Source organism: Schistosoma mansoni (genome assembly GCF_000237925.1).
Source record: "Schistosoma mansoni, WGS project CABG00000000 data, chromosome 1 unplaced supercontig 0010, strain Puerto Rico, whole genome shotgun sequence".
NCBI classification, from domain to species: Eukaryota; Metazoa; Platyhelminthes; class Trematoda; order Strigeidida; family Schistosomatidae; genus Schistosoma; species Schistosoma mansoni.
Genome location: NW_017385987.1, coordinates 1,208,649 through 1,231,179, shown reverse-complemented (window position 1 = coordinate 1,231,179; position 22,531 = coordinate 1,208,649). Strand labels below are relative to the sequence as shown.

At 31.8% G+C, this 22,531-nt stretch overlaps 1 protein-coding gene across 1 annotated transcript in view; it reads left to right on the top strand.

The window, feature by feature from the left end:
* Positions 1-1,168, top strand: part of Smp_132790 (hypothetical protein) — a gene marked incomplete at both ends in the record, with an annotated part of 6,238 nt that extends 5,070 nt beyond the window's left edge. The window contains one exon of the mRNA XM_018791959.1: positions 717-1,168. Within this exon, the coding sequence (XP_018644867.1) occupies positions 717-1,168 (452 nt within the window). The remainder of the gene's footprint in view (positions 1-716) is intronic.
* Positions 1,169-22,531: the final 21,363 nt, after the last annotated feature.

Here is a 22,531-nt window from a genome sequence, read left to right as displayed (position 1 = left end):
CCAAAAGAAAAAATATGAATAAAATTTACCGGACAGAGAAATTTTCTGATATTCTGATTGTTCAAATTTTGATTGTTTCATCTCCGCGACGATAAGTTTTCTTTCAAGAAGTAGTGGGAAATGGGGAAGCACACGTGATTGCCACTTTTTTTTAGACACATGATATTGTTGATTGCTAGGTGCTATTCACAAGTTAGTTAAATATTAATAACATTGGCTATCACTATTGATCTGATAATAAGTTCGCATGTCAAGTGGTTAATTCAACTATGACCCTAGCTAGTTTCGGTCTCTATAGGAGCAAATAAAAACTGCGCTCGAAGTTCGTCAATCACGTGGATTACCTCAATTTGACGAAACGACGGTCCAGTGCTTCCAGGTTTTCCATGGTGGTCCAGGTTCGATTGACTCATTATCTCAACCATATAAAATTACTAAAATCTCCACAAAACCCCCTTCGCATAATATTGTAGTTTGAAAAATATATTACTAACGATTACCACCAAAGTAGTTTATGGCAAAATAGTTATATTTTTATGGGAAATACATAAATAACTTTCCAATAATCGTTGAATTTTCTGTTTTTTATTTAAAATTTAATCATTCTATAGAATTGAAAGAAAAATTAAAACAAATGTGTCATGAAGTTAGATTAAAATCCTTTAATAAACAGCATGATACATCTAATAACAATAATAATAATTATGATCCAACAGTTAATAAATCAAATGGATCTATTATTCATTCAAATACTCATCAATCACCATCATCTTGGAATAAAGAAAATTATAATCCTACAAGTCAAAATTTATTAATTCCATCTGAATTAAGTGCATTTACACCAATAAGAAAAATAAAAGATACTACTTTACATGATTTCAATCAATTCAATTATCAATCTACACCAATACCATTGCCGTTTATTCAAAATGATAGTGGTTACTATGAAATGAATCATTCATCATCTTTATTAATTCATAAAAATCCTGTTCATTTAAGAGCAACATATATGTCTAATGAATACATTTATACACCTCAATCATCATGTTCTCAAACGAATTCAATTATTTCAAAATTACAAACGAAAGAAAATATTCTGGAGAATGAAATCCATACAAATCATGAAACGACTAAAGAGAATATCATGTGGCGGCCATATTTAGACTAAAAAGAAATGATTAAAATTTATTTTATTATACTACTCACCATTTGTATTTATATGCTGATATCAGACTTCACTACATAGAGACTACCTTAAAGATCTTCTTTTTCATCATTTATCTACATGCCTAAAATCTTTTTTATTTCATTATTCATTCATTCATTATTTTTGTTTTTTTTTAAAGAAAGAACAAGAGAACTACACTTATTAAAAACCATTTATATTTTACATTTATATATGGATATTTGTTTACTCTTTAAATGAACCAGATTTTATCATTCAATGTTGAGATTAGATTTTTGATATCCTATTTTATCTACAGACAAAATAAAATTCCCCAAAAAAGAACATTTTTTTAATTATCTGTCGTTATAGTTTATCATATCTCATTAGGACTGAAAAATTCTTACTGCTTATATAGTTAAAAGTAAATTCGGAAGTATGTAAACAATATTTATCAGAATATTGATTGTCACCTATTTATAAATCACATAGTAACAAAGGTACAGTTATTGTTAGTCCCTCACACGATATACTTTATTGTTTACATCAATGAAAGATCCAAATAAGTTCTATCTCTGGATCGAGCCAAAAACATATGTAGCTCAAATTTTATGAGTGTTCAGATTCATTAATATGAGCAAAGGTATGTCATAATGACTGGAATATAAATGTAGTTCGAGCTAACTCATTTTATTTATTTATTTAAAGACATAAATATTGGTACAAAGGGACACCAGATATATATGAGCCACACAAATCCCATTTGATTTGTGTGAGGGCTATGATACTGCACGAATGCCCAAACTGAATTGGATGGTTCTCTTAAGGGGCTACACCCCGAGTCTTTGACCTAAAGGTCTGATCCACAAGGCAGTGGAGCATCGTGAGGAGATGCAGTCCCGTGGTAGCCGGTGACCAACGATTGATTCATACGCCACTTGTTCCTTCAGGATACTGGAGCCCATGTGCACCAATGGTTTGGAATCAAGGTTTTCCAACTCCCCTAGGTGGACTTTCGGTGTTCACCAACCCGGTTAAAGGGCCGAACATTCGCTTTTCGTTGTGTTAATTTCGTAAACAACAGTAATGCCACGAGAAGGCAGTGAGTAGGACTTCCCTGACAGAGGCTATATACGCGTGGCCATTTTGGAGAGGGAGAGGGACTCTCCCCACTCTCGGCCGTACCAGGGCATTTGGGTGCTGACCCGGTTACGGAGTATAATTAAATTATCCGACTTGTAGTTAGCACGTCAAACAAAAGTGATTGTCTCGTGAAGACTTGAACATCAACTTTCAGCAACTGTCGAGGCTAGTTTACTACCCAGCACTTTACTCTTGTAATTCAAGTCTGAACTTAGATCGGTCACATAGGAATCAACTAACACTGGCGTGGTAGTGCACAAGACTGCCACTCTTCGGGAGTAATTATCTACACTCTGATCATAACATGCTTACGCCAAACATACTTTAGCTTTTGGTGACTAGAGAAAGTCTGGTTCCTGATAAATTGATCTAAGAGAATTATATGTAGCATCCATCACAATCATACCAAAATATCGTAACTGGTATTAGTTAACCCAATAGAAAGTGTAGATGAATATTGGATGTGTTTGCATGATATCATAAAACTGCAGGGTTTTACGAAACGTCTCACTTATAAACCCTGGGATTCCCAACTCCTTTACAAATGCTTAAGGCAAGTTGGTCTACTCTGGAGAACAGTTTTGCGATTAACAGAAATACTTAAGTAATGGAACCTGATGGTTTGAGATCGCTAATGATTTGGGAGGAGCATTTGCGTTTAACAACTTTCGAAAGCTATTTGAACTCATCTGAGTCACTGGCTACAAGAAATCTCATGTGAGTAAAACAATCTGTGAAGTTGAAGGGATGCCACAATCAATACAATCCAAAGAAATCGTAGAAGATATGCCCACTTCTTTATTAATAGATCCGCTGTCTTGACTATACTGTCATCTACGGAGTGCGACAACTGATGTACCTAGTGAGGTGAATTTCTTAAAGGCTCTGTGAATTCAGAGGACAACGGTTAACCAAATTCAGGCAACTTAGGCTTAACAATCTTAAGAATGGTAGGGAAATTCTGGTCAGGGAAATGACTGTTATTTGAAAAGGCTTGAGGTCTATGGAGTTCAATGAAGTGATCGTTGTCCCCACTTTAAAAAACGCTTATGTCATCTATTCGAAAAATATACGGGGATAAATCTAAAATCGATCGCATCCAAATTATTCAATTTTATCATATTCAGCAGATTGTCCAAAACCAGTGAAAGACCGACTCATGAAGAGTAGAGTGTGTTTAATTCTGGTCTTGGATTTATTGATCATATCTCCATACTCTGTTTAACCTTAGAGTACCTCCGTACTGATTACAAACAAAGAATCGATTTGTCCCTTAATATTAAGGCCACCTTTGATAGTTTATGGGAATGCACTCTAGGTTTATCTACTTAAGGATCGTATGCGTGAAAGAATTTATTAACATCTGTATGTAAATACCTCAGGCATAGTGAGGGTATATATTCACCTCTCTCCATTTCCCCACTCGAGTAGTGGGACTATATAGAGTTGACTAGGATCATCATTCTTTTTCAACTCTCCGACTGATGATATTCTGGAAGCAGCTCTGATCAAAGTAGGTAGTTATGGTGTAGCTAGGTTACCTGGAAAAAATTCTTTTGTTGTCAAGTTATCCGAACCCACCTAATCAGTTGACAGTCACTGTACGTCGGTATGGTGTGTACGTTATCTATTTAGTTGCAAAGTCCTTTGGCAAAACTTGTGTTAGCCTATACCTGCATTCATTCTTGGTAGTGAGCAGTTAGAAGTACTCGAAAAGTCTGTATGCCTGGGTAGTTGTATGAATGTTAGTGGTGATGGTAGAAGTAATGATACCAAACTGCACATACTGAGAGTCAAAGCGTCTTATCTCAGTCTCAACTATCTCTGATGCTGTAGTGAGATCAGTCTAATTGTTAAAGTTCAAGTCTATAATGCTTCGATAAGAGTAGTTTAGCTCCAATATTTGTCAAATCTAGTATTTCTCAGGTAAGAATGTTAGATAACTTTCTGTGTCCTACCGTTGTTGTCTCCAAACGGTAGCTGACATTCGATGGCAGCAACGTGTTAGCAATCCTTAGTTTTGAAAATGTGTACTCGTTCGCAGCCACGATAATGCAGTTAGTGTCACTATCCTAGGCTACCTTATTTAGTAGCTTGGACATGTATCATGAATGTCAACATATAGTCTTTTACATCACGCATAAATAACGGACTCTTGAACTAGGTGTGCAAATTCAGAGGTGATCTGTTTACGAAAACCTGCCTAGATATGTAGGAAAAATGTTTAAAACTGGGATTTGTATGTGATCACGACTCCCTGATTGGGGATATAGAGAGGAGCAACACAGTGACTTGAGACATAAACACGAATAAAAATTTTTGTTCTTTCACACTGTTGATAAAAGTGTGAGGAACTTCCTAGTTGAATTATTTTATTTGACGGAATAGTCTCGCCTATTACGAACCGTTCCCACTCACTTATTTCTGTTTATTTATTAATGCTGTATTTCATTTCTTTACAACTTAATTTTTTTTAATTGTGCGACATATTTATTTAAAGTACCTATTTGCGTGGTTACCTTATATGCAGTATATTAAATCTAAAAGATTTTCTAATATATGCTGGGGAGTACATAAACAAAATACATCATCTTAGTATCTAGTCTGCTACTGTGTTTAGATGCATTCCAGAACCTTGCAGAAACCCAAGGCCATCTGAAATGCAAAAAATATCCTAAATTTTCTGTACATAAAGGAACCTCAGAGTAAGGCTTTCTTTTGCATATTTCGCGCCTTATCTCACGTGTCCATTTTGTCGTGCAGATTTAGCCTGGGTTTGTTAGACGAGCTTAGGAAACCGACTCAGACGTTCAGTCAGATTTACGAATATTGAAGGACAAAAATTAACCTATAGACTAACAGTAAGGATAATACACATAACAAATATAGATTTAGTCTCTTTCTACACAACCTAACAGGAGATTATAAAGTATAAATAGTGACTTTCTGAGCAGAGATGGATGTTGGATAACAGTGGATTCCAGAACGCTCGTTTCGTCAGCTGAATGTACCTGGGTCTAAAGGTCGGTCCAAACTCCGGGACTCAAATCGAGTATCATTCCCTCCAAACGCCATCGCTTTATTTAATTAATTTCTGAGTCCACATAGCCACTGGCTCATGCGATGGGGTGAAGTTTAATTCACATTGTATTGGTTGCTCAAATCATCCCATTGATGTTTATGACTTTCAAAAATAGACGAAACGATTGCAGTACCAGATTCAACTTAACGACCAGAATTTGAGATTTTGTTTGTTTGACTGAAGATAAAAATATAAATCTATCTAATCAATGGTTTAATAGTATAATAACCAATGGAATATTTGTCATATTATGATGCCACGTGCAGCGTTATTTCCACACTAGCAACAAGTCCCCGATGATTTATTCTTCAAGCCCCCATGTTTTCTCATCAGTCCTGATACCTTGTCAAATTTTGATAGTAACTATTTTTAAACGAAAAATTTTCTTCACATTATTATTGAAATAAATTATTTCTAGAGAATCAGTATTCAAAATATTTTTAATTAATCTTTTGAACTACTAACAAGTAGCCAACCAATTTGTGCCAGATTTTCTCACCAAAATGTCTAAAGGTTAAAGTTCAGTGGGTTTTGTTTACAGTGTAAATATTTCTCAGCAAATTTGCTATTAATTTATACAGTCTCAAGGAAAGATAAACAGTAAGCAATTGTGGTGACGTAATCACGTTCACATTTTGCGTATTGAAACCTTACTAGTAGTCAAACTAAGTAAGTCAATCAGTGGAGAAACTAGCTTATAATAGACATTCTGGATACACAACTGACAATTATTTAAGTTTTCTTTTGGTTTCAATCCCTACAATTCAACTAAGGAATAAGTTTGTTACTGAAGACTATTTTCCAGATTATTTAACGAAAAAATTTTGATGATGAGAAATAATTATAGGTTATTATCTTAAAAACCATATAATCAATGGTGTTTATCACATAGTTTTTCTAAAGATATTAACTTCGATGATTAACTGCCTCACATTTAACACGGTTGAAGTCCGGTGTTCACGGCTTCTCACTGGAACTCCGAGAATTACCTCTTGAAGCCAGTCACTAGTGAGCACATGATATTATTTTATATCAATAAAAGCTCAACAATTTCCACAACCCTAAACTGATATTTATCATGTGCTCATTAATGACTAGCTTTGAAAGGTAATTTTCGGAGATCTAGTGAGAAGCCATGACCAGTGGAAATATTAACTTATCGAAGTATTCATTAATATAATCTGATTGTCGATCATTAGCAGTTTCTAAATATTTCAAATGGTAGACAAATTTTATTCACCTACAAAAATAGAATGGTTGATACATTTTTTCATTTGATTCGTAAGTATCAGTTATAGAACAGAATAAAGAAAAATGTAAAATATTCTATTTCTTGTTGACGCATGTTTTAAGATTATTAAGTAACTTAATAATTAGCATATCAAAATTTATACGTTTATTTGTTAACTGTGGAGAATGGGTCAGTTTTGAGATAGTTCCTTTCACAAACTAATATGAGCTAGAGAAGGATTGGAAATCATGGTGTATTGAACAGTTTCATTAGTCTTGCTTTCAGTACTTAAGATCCCACCAGGGTTTGGATTAAGGGCATTCAGATCCCTCAGAGAGTTCGTAGCCCTGGGTAGATAATTAGTCACGAACAAGGATGGAACAGTGGCTGAATTTTTTTGGTTTTCAATTGTTTTCCATCTGAGGCCAATCCTTGACGTAAACTCTTTTAAAATTATGCCTGTAATAGCTCAGGTAAAAAATGTATTGCCTGATAGCCTGTCCTGAGCTACTTGAGGACAGTGATCAAAGCCCAGTGTTCTTATTCGTTGCCATTTGCGCAATTGGATTGCTTCATGATACCTGAATATGATGCTATGTGTTTAACCTCAGGGTATGAGTATCACAAACTTAGTTCTATTTTGTTTACTTAGCAAATATCATCTATATGAAATTAACCGTCTTGGTAACTCACATCTTTATACAAATATCGATACACGACAAAATAACTAATGTCCTCATTCGAAAAAGTAATTAATATTTTAAGACAAGTTTTTTTTATTCTAGCAATGATCATTTGTTTAATTAAACGAATTTATAAAATAGGTAATGGGTGTTTAATAGAGATAGTAGGTCTAAGCACGTGTTTTCTCTTCTCAACTATTCAACTGTCCATTAATCAATTACAATGAATAAATAATTTTAAACTGTTGCTGACTGATATAAACATTTATTCAACATTTGACAATCTATCTAAATATATCCTGAGAAACGATCTAATGAATAGTAAACATGAAAGGATGTTCGATATTATGAATTAGAAATGTAAACAATTATGAAATTCGAAACGTGATGAGAATATCTACTGACTGGACTCATTTGTTATAAATAAAAGCTTTCAAATTTCATTGTCTATATCCAGATGATTTGTAGTAGAGGAACTTCAAATTCATGAAGATTTTGTAGTTCGATAATGCGAAAACTGATTTCTTAAATAATTTATAGAGTTTTTCAAGTCCTTGTTCAAAAATTTTAGTGCTAAAGAATGGTGGAACAGTAGCGATAAAAAGCATATCTTCTTGAAAGAGGATTAATTCGAATGAAATGTTCTACTTAACTTGCTGTAGCGGTAAATGATTAGATTGTTAAAAAGTGTGTTATTTTGACGATTAAACAACTTCTATGAAAAAATTTGAATCCCCAATTATGGTCTTGAACCTACTTCATCTTTATTCGCTAGTTTATTTATCTGTGTAATGATTACTCCATAAACCACGAGGATATCAATGTTTAAAAAACAGAATTTTAAATACTATTTAGCTGATTATGAAAATTGATTTCAGCGACACTGGATGATCGTTGTACTATGAAATATAAACTATTGGATCCCAACTTAGTGCTCTAAGAGTAACGTACTCTTCATGAAACTTCAAGTTACTGAGTTCGATTCTCTACTCGGTCAGGTATCCCACTGGCAATTGGTTTCAAACTTCGACGCAACAGTAATTCATTATGTTGTATCTGAAGAAGACTTAGTGAATGGTAACTCCCAGAAATTATTTATGGACTATCATATTTATACGTTTATATTATTTTCACCACAAGCTTTCATTTAATACATTAACTACTATTATATGATTTATTATTCTTAATTTATTCCCTATCTATTAGTTAGTCTCCCAAACTCGCAGACACTTTTGGCTTGATCTCGTATAACTGTTATTTCACACCTTATGGTGTGATGTGGTTTGGTCTGCTTGTATATAAACTATGTATGTTTGAAATATATTTTTCATGCGGTGAAGGCGGATTTCCTGTTCTAAACTCATCGGAGAAGCCAAAGCGAAAAGCTACTATGGGGAGGACCAATGAGGATTCAGAGTTGAATCAAAGCTGTTAGTACTGTTTGGCGTGTCATTGCCTAGCTCTAGGACAAGGTCATAGTAATCAATATTCTGATTAGCGATTTTTGTTTGTAACTTAAGGGAATACCGAGGCAATCCTCACAAGATGCACATATGTCAATAAGAGACTGATCAATTGCAGTCCTAAACATCAATAAGCAGATTCAAACAAACAACACAAAATGAAGTTAAACTGATAACAGTTTTCTTCCAACAATATTTCGTTTAAATCGATCAGTAGAAACAAATGAGACATTTTTCAAAAGCACTTAGGACTCAGTATCAAAAAAATAAATTCAGATTATACTTTAATAAAAACTAAATGAATTAAAATTCTATCAATTAAGTAGATCGTTTCCAAAAAAACTAATGGAATAGATTACTTGAAATCATTGAATCTAAATGAGACGTCGGAGCACTGAACCTCCCTGACATTGAACTAAACGCATTCTACATATCATAAGTAAATATGATGTTTCTTTATTGGAAAAAGACTACAAATAAAATAATTTAAATTTCTAAAGGCATTATCCCTTGTAACGCAATAGTGACCTATTGCTCACTACTACTTATAAGTAACTAAAGTCATATTACAAAAAGTTTAGGTTCATCTTAAATAACAGAATAAAATGTTTATATAGTTTGTTATTTATGCTTCATTTTATAGTATATGAAAATAAATTATAATGCTTTGTATTAGATGCCTGGTTTGTAACACATTTATACTTCGGAGAATAGTGAGAAACATTTGGATTTCATGTGTGTCGTTGTTAATCTTTATAGACACGTCATATGGTTATGTATAAATATGAAATAAAAACATGTACATGACCGTAGATTCATTGTAGATCGAATTCCTCAGCTCTAGTGGATTACAGACAGCCATCTTTAATCGGAATACCTGAAATTATTGTTGTCTGGTAAACCCTATTTTACATAACCGTTAAAAAGCTAAATGATACTCCTTAAAAAATTATTCAAAATACCATTGATGAAAAAGTCAGATTAATTGGATTAGAATGAATTTGAAATTTCTCTTATAATATAAATTTAGATTTTCCATATTTGGATTCGTTTAACACATTTCCTCGTCCATAGGGTTATTTAAAATGGAGAGAGTTGAATTGAAGAAATTTGAATAACACATGACCTATTGAAATTCTACAGAAATATACAACATAATTTGCTTAAAAAACGTGACGAATTGCTTTGAGTGAATTGGTAACTAGTATTTGAGAAATGATGACAGATCCAACCTAATTGCTAAGAAATTACTTCCTAAACTGGATATTAAACCAACCCTTTACCAATGCATTCTAAGTGAAAAGTTTCCTAAGATTCCTTAAAGTTCACTAGGTCCTTCGATTTCCAGTTTTCTGTTCCTTTCATTTAGTTCATTGTTTTAACAAGTTAACATATACAGATATATGGGTCAACATAATGTATCATTTAACCGAAACTGTTGATTTTAGAAAAGAAACTCTTTATGAGATAAGCGTTTATACTGACAAGTTCAATGATGCTCTTTACTGGGAGTAGCTCTTTTTAATAATTATTTTCTTTTTCATTATAATACCTCTTCAGTTGCACTTCAGTGGGCGAAATCGTTTTTCTGTTTGAGGAACTAATAAAATCACTTACTTTTAAGACCGCATACATGGTACTATCTGTTATACAAAAGAACTACTCAGTTAACCAGTGCACTTCGCAATCTCCAAAGTCTCAATAATAATCATTACAATTAATCATTTGTCACATAATACACTAGGCTAAATAATCTACCATTATAGAGAGTCATATTTATTGTTGAGTGGTAAGAAGTAGCTAAGATATTACCGAGTATCTAGGTTTCATGATCATACAAGTTCCTCAGTAATAGTAACTTATTCATTTAAACAAACTGATCCACTTACCATAAATTTAAAACACCCATTGAGGTAGATTACAACTAACCACTTATGATTAATATCAATTATCTTGACTAGAAATTGCTGTTTTAATCTATAATTGTTTAAAGAACTCTATTCCCTACTATGATCATTAAGTTGTAATTAAATAAAAACCAGAATTAAATTTGAGAGGCAAAATCTGACTCACACGTCCGCGTCGTGCCTCCTGGATCATGGCACTTATCCCATGTACTAACGTGAGCGGTGAAACAGGTGGTGAAGATCGGCCCAATCAACCACTCTACCTATACCCACAAACGTAGCACTCTTCTCCAGAAGGGCCTACCAGGCTTCAGCATATTCCTCTTCCTTGAATTTACTTAAAGTTGAAAAATAGGTTTATATATATATATATATATATATATATATATATATTCAAATCATTTATTTTTAAAGGGATAAATGAATATAAAATTCCCTAATTAATAAATATACAATATTTTATATAAGTTTATAATAAGATATTAAAAAGGATATACACAGAAGGGGTTTTGTGGAGATTACAGTATTTTCATAGTTGAAATCATTAGTCAATTGAAGCTAGACCAGGTTTTCTATGATTTCAACTATAAATAATATACACATTATAAGCATTCACAAATTGAAAGCTTTCTTTAACACTTAATTTCCTAATTGAAATCTCTCTATATATGTATTTGTCACAACATCATTAAATTTTCCCTTTAGAGATTTACTTTTCTGTCAAAGTACTAATTATTAGTTATAATAATGATACCATATTAATCATTTCTTTTATAGAATGATTGTTTTCAGTAATACATTAGTGTAAATGATGAAGTAAATTAAGCTTTAGAATATTGTTAATACAATAATATGCACCTTTACAAGTAATTACAACTAACAAATATGTCTAGGTCAATAAAATTTATTTGTGATTATAGCTTTAATGCATAAAAATTAGGAACCATTCTGTAGTATAAATTCATTTAGTATTGTTTGTTTGAATCTTCCCATTGATGTTTAGGACTGCAACTGATCAGTCTCTTATTAGTATATGTGCATACTGTGCCTATTGTCTCGATATAGCTTTAATTCACAAGCATTATAAGGAAAGATGGATGGTGGTTAGCAGTGGAATCCAGCACTCGCATTTCATCCTATTTGGGACTCGTCAGCTTGATGTACACCTGCGTCTCAGAGTTGATGTTCACTCTGAGACATCCAGCTGACGAGTCTCAAATGGGAGGAAACGCAGTCCGGATTCCACTGCTAGCTACTATCCATCTTTGCTTACATTCTGTAGTCTTTTGGTCTTGTATTGTAAACATAAAAATTATTTCAAAAGAGACCTATGTGTAGTACAATTAACTATAGAAAATAATTTTGCTAGAATGAATGCAATTCAGTTATATTGTGATGTATGCTAATTATGTCTGTCAACATAATTAATATGAAACATCACTCGGAAGCGGAATGTCTGGTAGCAGAAGGTTAAGAAGGTCAAATTGAAGATAACAGAAAGAGAAATATGATGGAATTAAGAACTAGAAGAATCATGAAATATGTAAAGGACAATTGATGGAAGATTTGTAAATGTAGTATTTCATTTTAAAGGTTTTCATATTTTATGAAAGAATTCTGTAATTTTTCATTAAATAATAAATTTGTCATCCCCATCTGAGTGTTCGTTCACTACAATATAAAAATTAGAGGTTTGATAAATGTATAGTAAATATTTTACACTCTTCATAATATCCAAGGTGATCAGTTCTTTTATGAATGAAATTACCCTGGTTCGATAGATTTTCCTAGATCAAAATTGACTGGTCAAGTTATTGATGTAAAACAAAACCTTGTAAACTCTACAAATAATATTACAGACGAGAAATGTATTATTTGAAAATTTTAATCCTAGTTGGCAACAGATACAACTATAATCATTTGGTTAGTATTTAAATTCCAGACACGTTCGTTTTAAACAATAAGAACTGTGCCTATTTGATAAATAGAAACATTAGATTGTCCACAATCTCTACAAACCTCTCATACTGATATCTGTTTTACGTCAAGTTAAAAATTTATCTTACGAGTTGAAGTATGCATTCTAACAAAAACAACCTTTAATGAACCGTCAAAAACCAAATACATCATAAGTATTATAGATTACCATTGTACTGTATATTTCAGAAGTGTGTGCATAACTGAAGTAATAGTGAGACTAACTATTGAAACAAAATCTTCATGCATTAGGATTTGAACTTATAATCAAATGATGGAGAAAGAAGTATCTAGGCTAATTAGCTCGAACTAATGGCTGATCATAACATAAACGATTAATAAGCGTTCATCTACAAGTCTCATCTAAACAGTATGACAAAATGTAATGAAATTTTCTCATTAATTATGACCGTCACTAATTTTCTTTCTACACAAAGTAGAAAAACATGTTTATAATAGAACGAAGCTCTTTATGTAAAATTTTTTTATTTCTTCTGGTTGCATATCACCTCAGCAAAATTTCTCAATCAACAATAAAAAAATTACCAGAAGGGGTTTTTGTGGACATCATAGTAATTTTAATAGTTCAGATCATGAGTCAATTAAAGCTAGATCACAATGGAAAACCTGGAAGTACTAGAAGGCCGTTTCATCCTAGTATGGAACTCCTGACCAGTGCGCATCCATGATCCCACTCGAGGAATCTGAACCCAGGACCTATCGGTCTCACGCGCGAACACTTATTCTCTAGACGACTGAACCGACTGGCATCTAACGGTGTTAATATCTAACTTCAACCAATCCACGAAACTAAACCACTGTCCACCATTGTCTTCAGTGAGTTACTATCTGACAACAGACCTGGTTCAACTCCATTGGTCACTGCTTCTCACTAGAACCCCAGGAAATACAGTGGAAACCTTTTTGATATTCAAAATTTGTTTTCTTAAAAAGCAAACCGAAAAAATAAAGGAATGAAAATCAGAATTATTTCAATTCTTAATGGATAAAAATGAACTAGAATTGAGACTATAACGTAATACTGAATTGCTTGTCCAAAATGGTGATTTATTCTACTCTTAACTGACAATTTCTTAACTAAGAGTGACAGGTTTAAGAATCTGTATATTCCAGTTACAATAACCTATTGTGTCGATAAAATGTTTGTGGTATTTAAAAAGTAACATGAAAACTGTAATATTATTTCACAAAAAATATCTTTTTATTTAATACTGAGTACTTTTTCGACACCTTTATGAAACAGTTATTCAATCAAGGACAATAATTAGGTTAATTTACCATGAATGTTTAAAATAACAAAGACTGAATCATTTGGATTTCACCATCAGTTGGTGTGAAGTGTTTTCAAATGATAACTAACTATATTATCAGACCAAGCAGCATATTTTCTGATAAAAATAACTAATTAATGCTCACCATAGTGTTGTAGTTTACAACCGTAATAGAATAATCTTATAGATAATACTCTGCAGCACAAATCTATAAGTGTTACATTATCATCTTATTTGGAATACTTAAACTGATCCAAGTGTTAGGTATTTGGATATAGGTTTTTATGCCAATTATTATGTGTCAACAGGGGCTATCTGTAATATTGAGGATTCGAACCTAACTTAATAGGTAGAATTCTATCAGAACTAAACAAAATATAACATTATTTACTACTGAGTGTGAACTCCTTTATATCGCCTCTGAATAGTCAAAAACCATGTTCTGATATAATGAATACTGAAAAATCAACAATGTAGACAGACTAAGTGAATATAATAATCATTCAATATCGCTACATTTATTAATCTATTCATTATATCTACCATTGTAATGAAACCTAAACTATTGATGTTAAATAATAACTTCTGTTATTATTGGCCTCATTTTTTCTTTTTGAGTAAACTGGATTACTTAATGATATTAAGATAATATTTGAACTATTCAACTAAAAAATAAAAACACAGATCAAATGCGGGTTTTTATAATGAATAAAGAACATATAGACAATTTGTTTATTCAATTATATTCAATAAGTAGACTGAACTTATAATTGAGAAGTCATTAGGTCATTTAAAATGTTAAGAAATAATAAATTGAGATCTATAAACATTAGAAAATAGTCATATTTATCCATCTAACCAGACGTTAAGTTAGATTGTATTTTTAAATAATGTTAGATAAATAACTCACAAAGTCAACAAAGGTTATTTTTTATAAAAACTAATTTGGTTGAATTCTTAGTCTAACAGTTGAGATCATGAGTCAATTAAAGCTAGAGCACCATGGAAAACCTGGAAACACTGGATGACCTTTTCGTCTTATTGTGGGACTCCCCGGTAGTGAACATCCGTCCGTGGTGGTCTAGCTTCAATTGACTAATGATCTCAACTATTAAAATTACTATAGTACTCACAAAAAGCCTTTCTGAATTGTTATTGTTACATGCAGTTATGAAGAGAATTATATCTTCTGGAAAACTGGAGAAAATAAGGAGTATTGAATAGCTGTTTCGTTTTAATTAAGGCTTCGAAACTTTCATCCTCTAGATTCTCAGCAGTTAATCGCTTACTATGAGGTTCCCATATCGACTTAGAATACGTAAATAACCTAGTCCTATTTAATGGAGATGCTGACGAAATGCAGTCTTTTATTTGGCTTAAACAACTATGCTAGCATGTTGAAGATACGTTTCTCTTCTTCTAAATGTTAAATGTTGATCCACAGTCGGTTTGCGTCAATGCCTAAACTAATGATAGGGAGTGAAGTACTTAAGTATATTGATCACTTCACTTACCTTGGAAGTTTAATTAGCTCTGATGGGTACCTGTCTGATGAAGTCTCTGTGCGATTCGGAAAGTCCAGCTGGCTTATACTAACTTGCTACACTTGTAGCATAGGCAGAATCTCCGTCTCCCGACCCAAGGGAATACTGCATAAAAGTCCGTTCTGTTGCACTTTTTGGATGTGAAAGATGGTCTATGAAACAAGAAAGCATCCACAAGGTGAAGGTTTACTATCGTATGTGTCTTTGAAACATTCCATGAGTTTCATGGAAAGATCGAGCAAGTAATGTTAAGGTCAAGCATAGGGTAGCAAGCAAAAGTGGCGAATTAGTTGGGGATATTATAAGTCTTTCTCAGCTTAAATGATCGAGACATGAGTTATGTATGTCTGGTCACCACCTATCACGACAGGCGATGTTCATTAGTATAGAAGTAGGTTATGAGAAAGCTAATGGTGTTCAAACCAAGACAAGGGATCAGTCCATTAAGTTAATGATCTCCGATCTGAGCTATGTTGATAGATGAAGACTACCTGGTAGGAGTGTGTGCGGTAACTGTTATAAATAGTTAAGATTGGGTGACAGCTCAAAATCGATCACAGTGACTCAGATACATTTATTCTGTATCTTACTCTGGATTTTGAATCGGAGTATTCTTTCACACATATCTTTCCACTTAGTTCTCTTAAATAACAACCCCAACTTTCAATCTTTCTTATTATCATTACTAAAAATATAATATTGAATAAAGCTAATAATAATAATAATGAATATTGTTTTAAGCAGAATTACTTAATTTCTATTGGTTGTTTGAATCTTTCCATTGATCTTTAGGACTGCAATTAATCAGTCTCTTTTTTTATATATGCGCATCCTGTACAGATTGCCAATGATCCCGATACATACATCCTGGATTCCACTTCTGATCACCATCTATCTCTACTTAAAATCATCAAATTTTCCCGAATTTCTGTATATGTTATTTAGAGTGATTAATTATGTAAATTGGCTTATAACCATCGTATCATATGCCCACATTCCATATTCATTTATTTACTCACTTTATTAGTACAATGTGTCACATTTTTTACTCATCACCTAATAATGTACTAAAAATATGTAGCGCATTACTAAATCAACACACAGTCATGTGTATATTTTTAATTTATGGTTCATTTTAATGGCTGAATTCATGAGTCCATCTAAGTTAGACCACCACTAAAAACCTGAAAACACTTGACAGCGTGAAGGATTGTGAAGGCGTACTACTGAGTAGTTCCATACTAGGACGAAACGGTCGTCCCGTGCTTCCAAGTTTTCAATGGCAGTCTAGCTTAGATCAATTCATGAATCCAATAATTGTTACTTATCAATTCATGGTAATAATCCTTTCCTAATACGGGTATCATAATCATAAAATAAGTGAAAATCATAAGTTCATTTTTATCAAAACCTAATTTTTTTTAAAAAAAAAGAATTTAGTTACGATGTCATAAAAGTATACGTGATCGATATGTTCAATTTTTTTTATTATTATTAATCATTTTATATGGTTGAAATCATGAGTCAATTGAAGCTAGACCACCATGGAAAACCTGAAAGCACTGGACTAGCTTCAATTGACTCACGATCTCAACTATATAAAATTACTAAAAAATCTCCACCAACCCCCCTTCTGATATTATTAATCAGCATAAATAAATTTATCAAAAAAATTTATTGAATTAATTTATATGCTGGTTGCTTCCTTAATTGTTATTTAATTTGATTTCAGTTTTTTTTTGTTGTTTATTTTTGTTTGTTTGTTTAGGGGGGGAATTATTAGCAAGGCATGTGGGTGGGATTATTATTTAACTGATCAATCTACTAATTATTTATAGTAATTTGACTGAATTTTGTTATGAACAATTAATTTTTATTAAGATAATTTAATGATCCTGGTTTCAATAATAATTAATTGTAAATACTGGCAAAAAAATATATCAGTCATTATTCAATAATATCTCAGTTTAAAAAACAGAAATGAATAAAAAAGAATATTTTTTTATTCCTGTTGAAGTATATCACTGATTTGATTTATTAAGTTAATAATATTAATTTTTCTTTTTTCTTTTTTTGAGATGGTGGAGAAGATTTGTAGCTCAGGAGGGTGATTTTGATGGAGTTTTGTTCTCTGAGCTGGATGGTTTGGTCGTGGAGCTTTCATTGTCCTTCTGAACGACATCAGCAGCACAAACTTCGGGTAGAAGGTATTTCCTTCTAGTATGAAGTCACTTAATAGTTTACAACCACAACTGTACACTTTGTCACACCCAGGACCTACATGTCTATCGATTTGCACATTTCCACTTAGATACTAAGTTGGAATACAACGATACACGTTTCCCAACATTAATAAACCAAAGGTAAGGTCGTCCATTGATATTGATTGATAACCAAATATTTATCGACTTGAAACAAGCTACAATTTAATCGGAAATTATTAATCAATTCAAAATGTCCTACATTTTCATTGTTACCTGTTTATTCATACTGTGATTTGTTTCTGTTAGGCAACAAAAACTACTCATTCAATAACTTTCATCGACAACTAAATGAAACATTTATGATTACTAGTGACAAATACATTTTACTAAAGCCTTAAGATACTGAAGATGTAATAGATGAATAAAACTCTATCCAAACCAAATCTATTATAACAGTGACTACTTGCAATCTTTAAAACAAAGCAATCACTATGCAGCAAATACAGGAACTTGTGAGATAAGTATAAAAATATTCATTTATACGATATTGTCGGGAGTAAAAGAAATTTCAAGATGTATTGTTTTCAAGCCGAAGTTTAAACACAATTGGTAATACTAAATTCACTTCACCAGAATCAAACTGACATTCTCAAATGCAATCACAGAAACCTGCTGAACAATAATACAAATTTTTGTTATCGGTGGACACAGATAGCAGTGAAGCGATCAATTAAGTTTGTCAGTCTATTGTTGCAAGAAGTGAATAATAGCTGATCAATAATATTTTAAATAATGATTCCAACTAATTTGACCTTACTTACTAAAAGATCCATACCTTTTTGAAAAGCATAAACATACTTTTGATGTGAAAACTAACATTTACTTTGAGGTATATCTTGTCATTTTCGTCTTGCAAATTTAACCCTTTATTTAATAATATGAAAACAAAGCATAATTCATTAGAACTTAACAACCTGATAGCTGAATGAAACTATCACGCCGTCTTAAATCACAAAATAACCGAATTAATAGATAAGTATATTGTTACTTCCTAGCAAATTGTTATATTCATCAATAGCTGTCTCGAGTACAACAATAAGAGTCAAAAATTAAGATATCAATTTTGAAAAGAGCAAAAACAAAAATTCTAGCAGAATATCATGAATTCATTTTATTTCGTTGGTTCTCGTCAGCTGCTTACAACATAAAAGTTTTTAGTCGGAAGTTATGTTAAAGACATATTAGTATAGAAATGGTGTAAATAAACAGACTTCCAATTCCTGTTTAATAACACCATATATCGTCAAAATAAAAAAGTAAACCACAACTTTTCATTTCTATTTCGTTTAAACAAGAATAATAGCTTGATAGAACCATTCAGTGGTTGAATCAGAGATACAATGACCTCGATTGACGAATCGAATATGTTTAGTTGATTATTAATAAGAAACATTTACAGAATTTAATACTACTTATTTCGTATGTTTTTCGCTAATGGATATTTTGACAAATTTCTTCATTTGATGCTTTTCCGACATGAATGTGATTAGATTTTCTTTTTATGGTTTAAACTGATGACAAAATAGGTCATAAATACACCTAATTTATCGTTAGTAATAAACGTATTCATTTCGTTTCACTTTTCTTTTTGTCTCAACTAAGTGAAAACAATCCTCTAGTTGTGTCGTCAAATAATGACAAATGATCATTTACCATATCTTCTTCAAAAAATGTATTTCTCTGTTCAAACATTAATTATTTTATTTCTTAATAAAATCAAATTTATGACAACAATTTCAAGCCCTATTTAGAATGATCGAATTAATACTATTTAGACAATTTTGTTAGTATTAAATATATTACTAGTGAATACTAACAACAATTTTAATGACAAAAATTACACTTGAACTAATTGTTAGTTATAATTACATGGTCCATTTTATACAAAGAAAGTTCAATAGTTTTATATTAAATTGATACTTTGAAATTTTGTATTCACAACATAAATGATTGGCTGAAGTTAGACATTAACACCGTTGGATGCCAGTCGGTTCAGTGGTCTAGAGAATAAGTATCGCACGTGAGACCGATAGGTCCTGGTTTCGGATTCCTCGAGCGGGATTGTGGATGAGCACTGTTCAGGAGTCCCATATTAGGACGAAACGGCCTTCTAGTACTTCCAGGTTTTCCATTGTGATCTAGCTTTAATTGACTCGTGAACTCAACTATTAAATAAATCCTGTTGTATTAATTCATGTTAGGAATAATTATTAACTATAAAGAGATTCAGTTTAATATTTATATATTTCAATAATTAAATTGTATTTTAGAATTGATATGAATTGAATTGTAGGGATATTTTAATGAATAAATATGAAGAAATTATCAATTAATACTTTGATAAACCATTGTATGTGAGGCATTTTATTAAATCGTTAGCAAAAATTGACTTCCTGTTCTTTTATCTTATGTAAACATTGGACATTACTTACTTACTTACTTACACCTGTTACCCCTCGTGGAGAAACATAGGCCACCCATCAGCACTCTCTATCCAACTCTGTCCTAGACAACCCTTTCTATTTGAGTTTGCCTTATTCTGCTAAAGTCTAAGACATTTTCAACAAGATAATAAAAAGTTATTATAAATAGAGATGGATGATGAGTACTGATACAAGATGAATTAAAAGTTACTATTAATATCATGGTAACAAATAGGTTTAACATGACTAAAATTGAGAATATAGTTAATTGTATTCTGACTGAGTGTATTTAAGGAATAATACTTACCACAAAATTTAAATATCTTTACTCAAAGTTTATCTGATGCTCTGAATACACATTTCTTAAATGTACTCAAATTAGACAAAATAGCTTTTCACTGTTTCTTCATTTTAAATGGTTTCTCTAGCTCATATCATACCGTGATTTAAAAGGAAACTATTTTCCAAATTTAAAATCATGGTAATTGACTAACTCCGCTCGGAGTCCATCTAGTTTTACTGTTGGTTAAAACCCAGATTAAAAGGAGGATAGTTGGTCATAGGGTTAGAAACCCCATCCTATAAAAAAGAACCTTACTTGGTGGTTGGTCGAATTTTACTTTTTTTATATTCATATTGAGATTAGAACTAAGGACCATCTATTCAAACATCAACTCTTTCTTTGCTATATTAATGAATCCAAATAAACATTAATTTATTGAAAGGATGTGATATCTGCTATTTGTAAGGGTTTTTCTGGACGTTGTTGATATTCAATGTCCACTGGGATTAATCCACTCTGAAAGGATTGTCTCGATATCACATTTAGTTACAAATTTTACCATATCTTTAGATTGTGTCCAGAAGTGAAATACACACCGCATATTTCATCATATTTATAACTTATTAGCTGTGTGTACCATTATTCCATTGTTGATAATTCATAGTGAGTCATAGTCACTATTTTTAATTGCTAAAATACACATTTTAATGAATTTTTTTTATAGTCGAATTCATGAGTCAATTAAAGCTAGACAACCATGAAAAACCTGGAAGTACTAGAAGGCCGTTTCGTCCTAGTATGGAACTCCTGACCAGTGCTCATCCGCGTTCCTGCTTCGCGAGATCCGAAACCAGGACCTATCGGTCTCGCGTGTGGACACTTAACCTCTAGACTACTGAACTGACTGACATTCAACGGTGTCAATATCTAAACTTCAACCAATCCACGAAATTGAACCACCGTCCACCATTGTCTTCAGTGAGTTACTATATGATAACAAACCTGATTGAACTCCATTGGTCACTGCTTCTCACTAAAAGTCCAGAAAATACCTCTTGAAGCCAGTCACTGTTACTCTATTCATTTTAATTTTATATCCATATAGTGATAATTCTTAAAATTTCATAATGTGTCATTTTATGCTGTGTGATAATTTTTTTTAAAAAAAATAGCGTACAATAAACATTGAACACTCTTCAGTTGTTCTTCTTATCAACAATTCTTTATTTAACTTAAGGTGATAAGACTAGATATTTTATAAACAATGTGAATCTGAAGATTGATCATTATGGTTTATATGTTAGTTTAACCAAATAAACTAATATAATCAGAGTAATCAATTGTTGTTGGACAGAAAAAAAAAAACAATCATTGAAATGTTATGAGTTTTCTGTTTTACACGTGATAAAATGACTCAAATAAATTTCAAGTGATCAAACAATTTGAACTGTTGAATAAAGAAAGGTGTGAATTTTCCATAATAAAGAAACAAAAAATAATAATTTAGAATGTCATTTTGATTCTTTTCACTATTGACATAGCTGATAACCTTTCCAAAATGGTAACCAATATATCAACTTGTGAGAGAAGTTTTAGTAAACAATTTATTTCCCTTCCCTCCCCCCTAAAAAACGTTGATTGACATACTATAGGAAATCATAACAAAAATCAAACAACCATAATTATTGTGATGAGTGTGAATAAAGGAGTTCATGAGAAGATCTTTGGTCTTTTTATCATTTCAAATAACATTTTTGAGATGTTTTTTTAAAAATACTTTGTACATTAGAAAATTTACTAGGGTATAATTAACACATCCATAAGAAGTGTTGTGTTTAACTCCTAAGTGACATAGTCTGTGTTAAGTTGACTAAAGTAGACTAATAAAGTTTTAAAAAATTTAATCTATCAGAAAATACTTAAATCTTTTTACATTCACACGACTAGTAAATCACAAATATGAATTGAAGACTAAAGTAAATGTTTCAGAATAACACTAAGGATGATCAATTTACCAATGATTTAAAGATTAGAACTGTCTTGACAGTTATTTCCAAAAAAATATATGATAGAT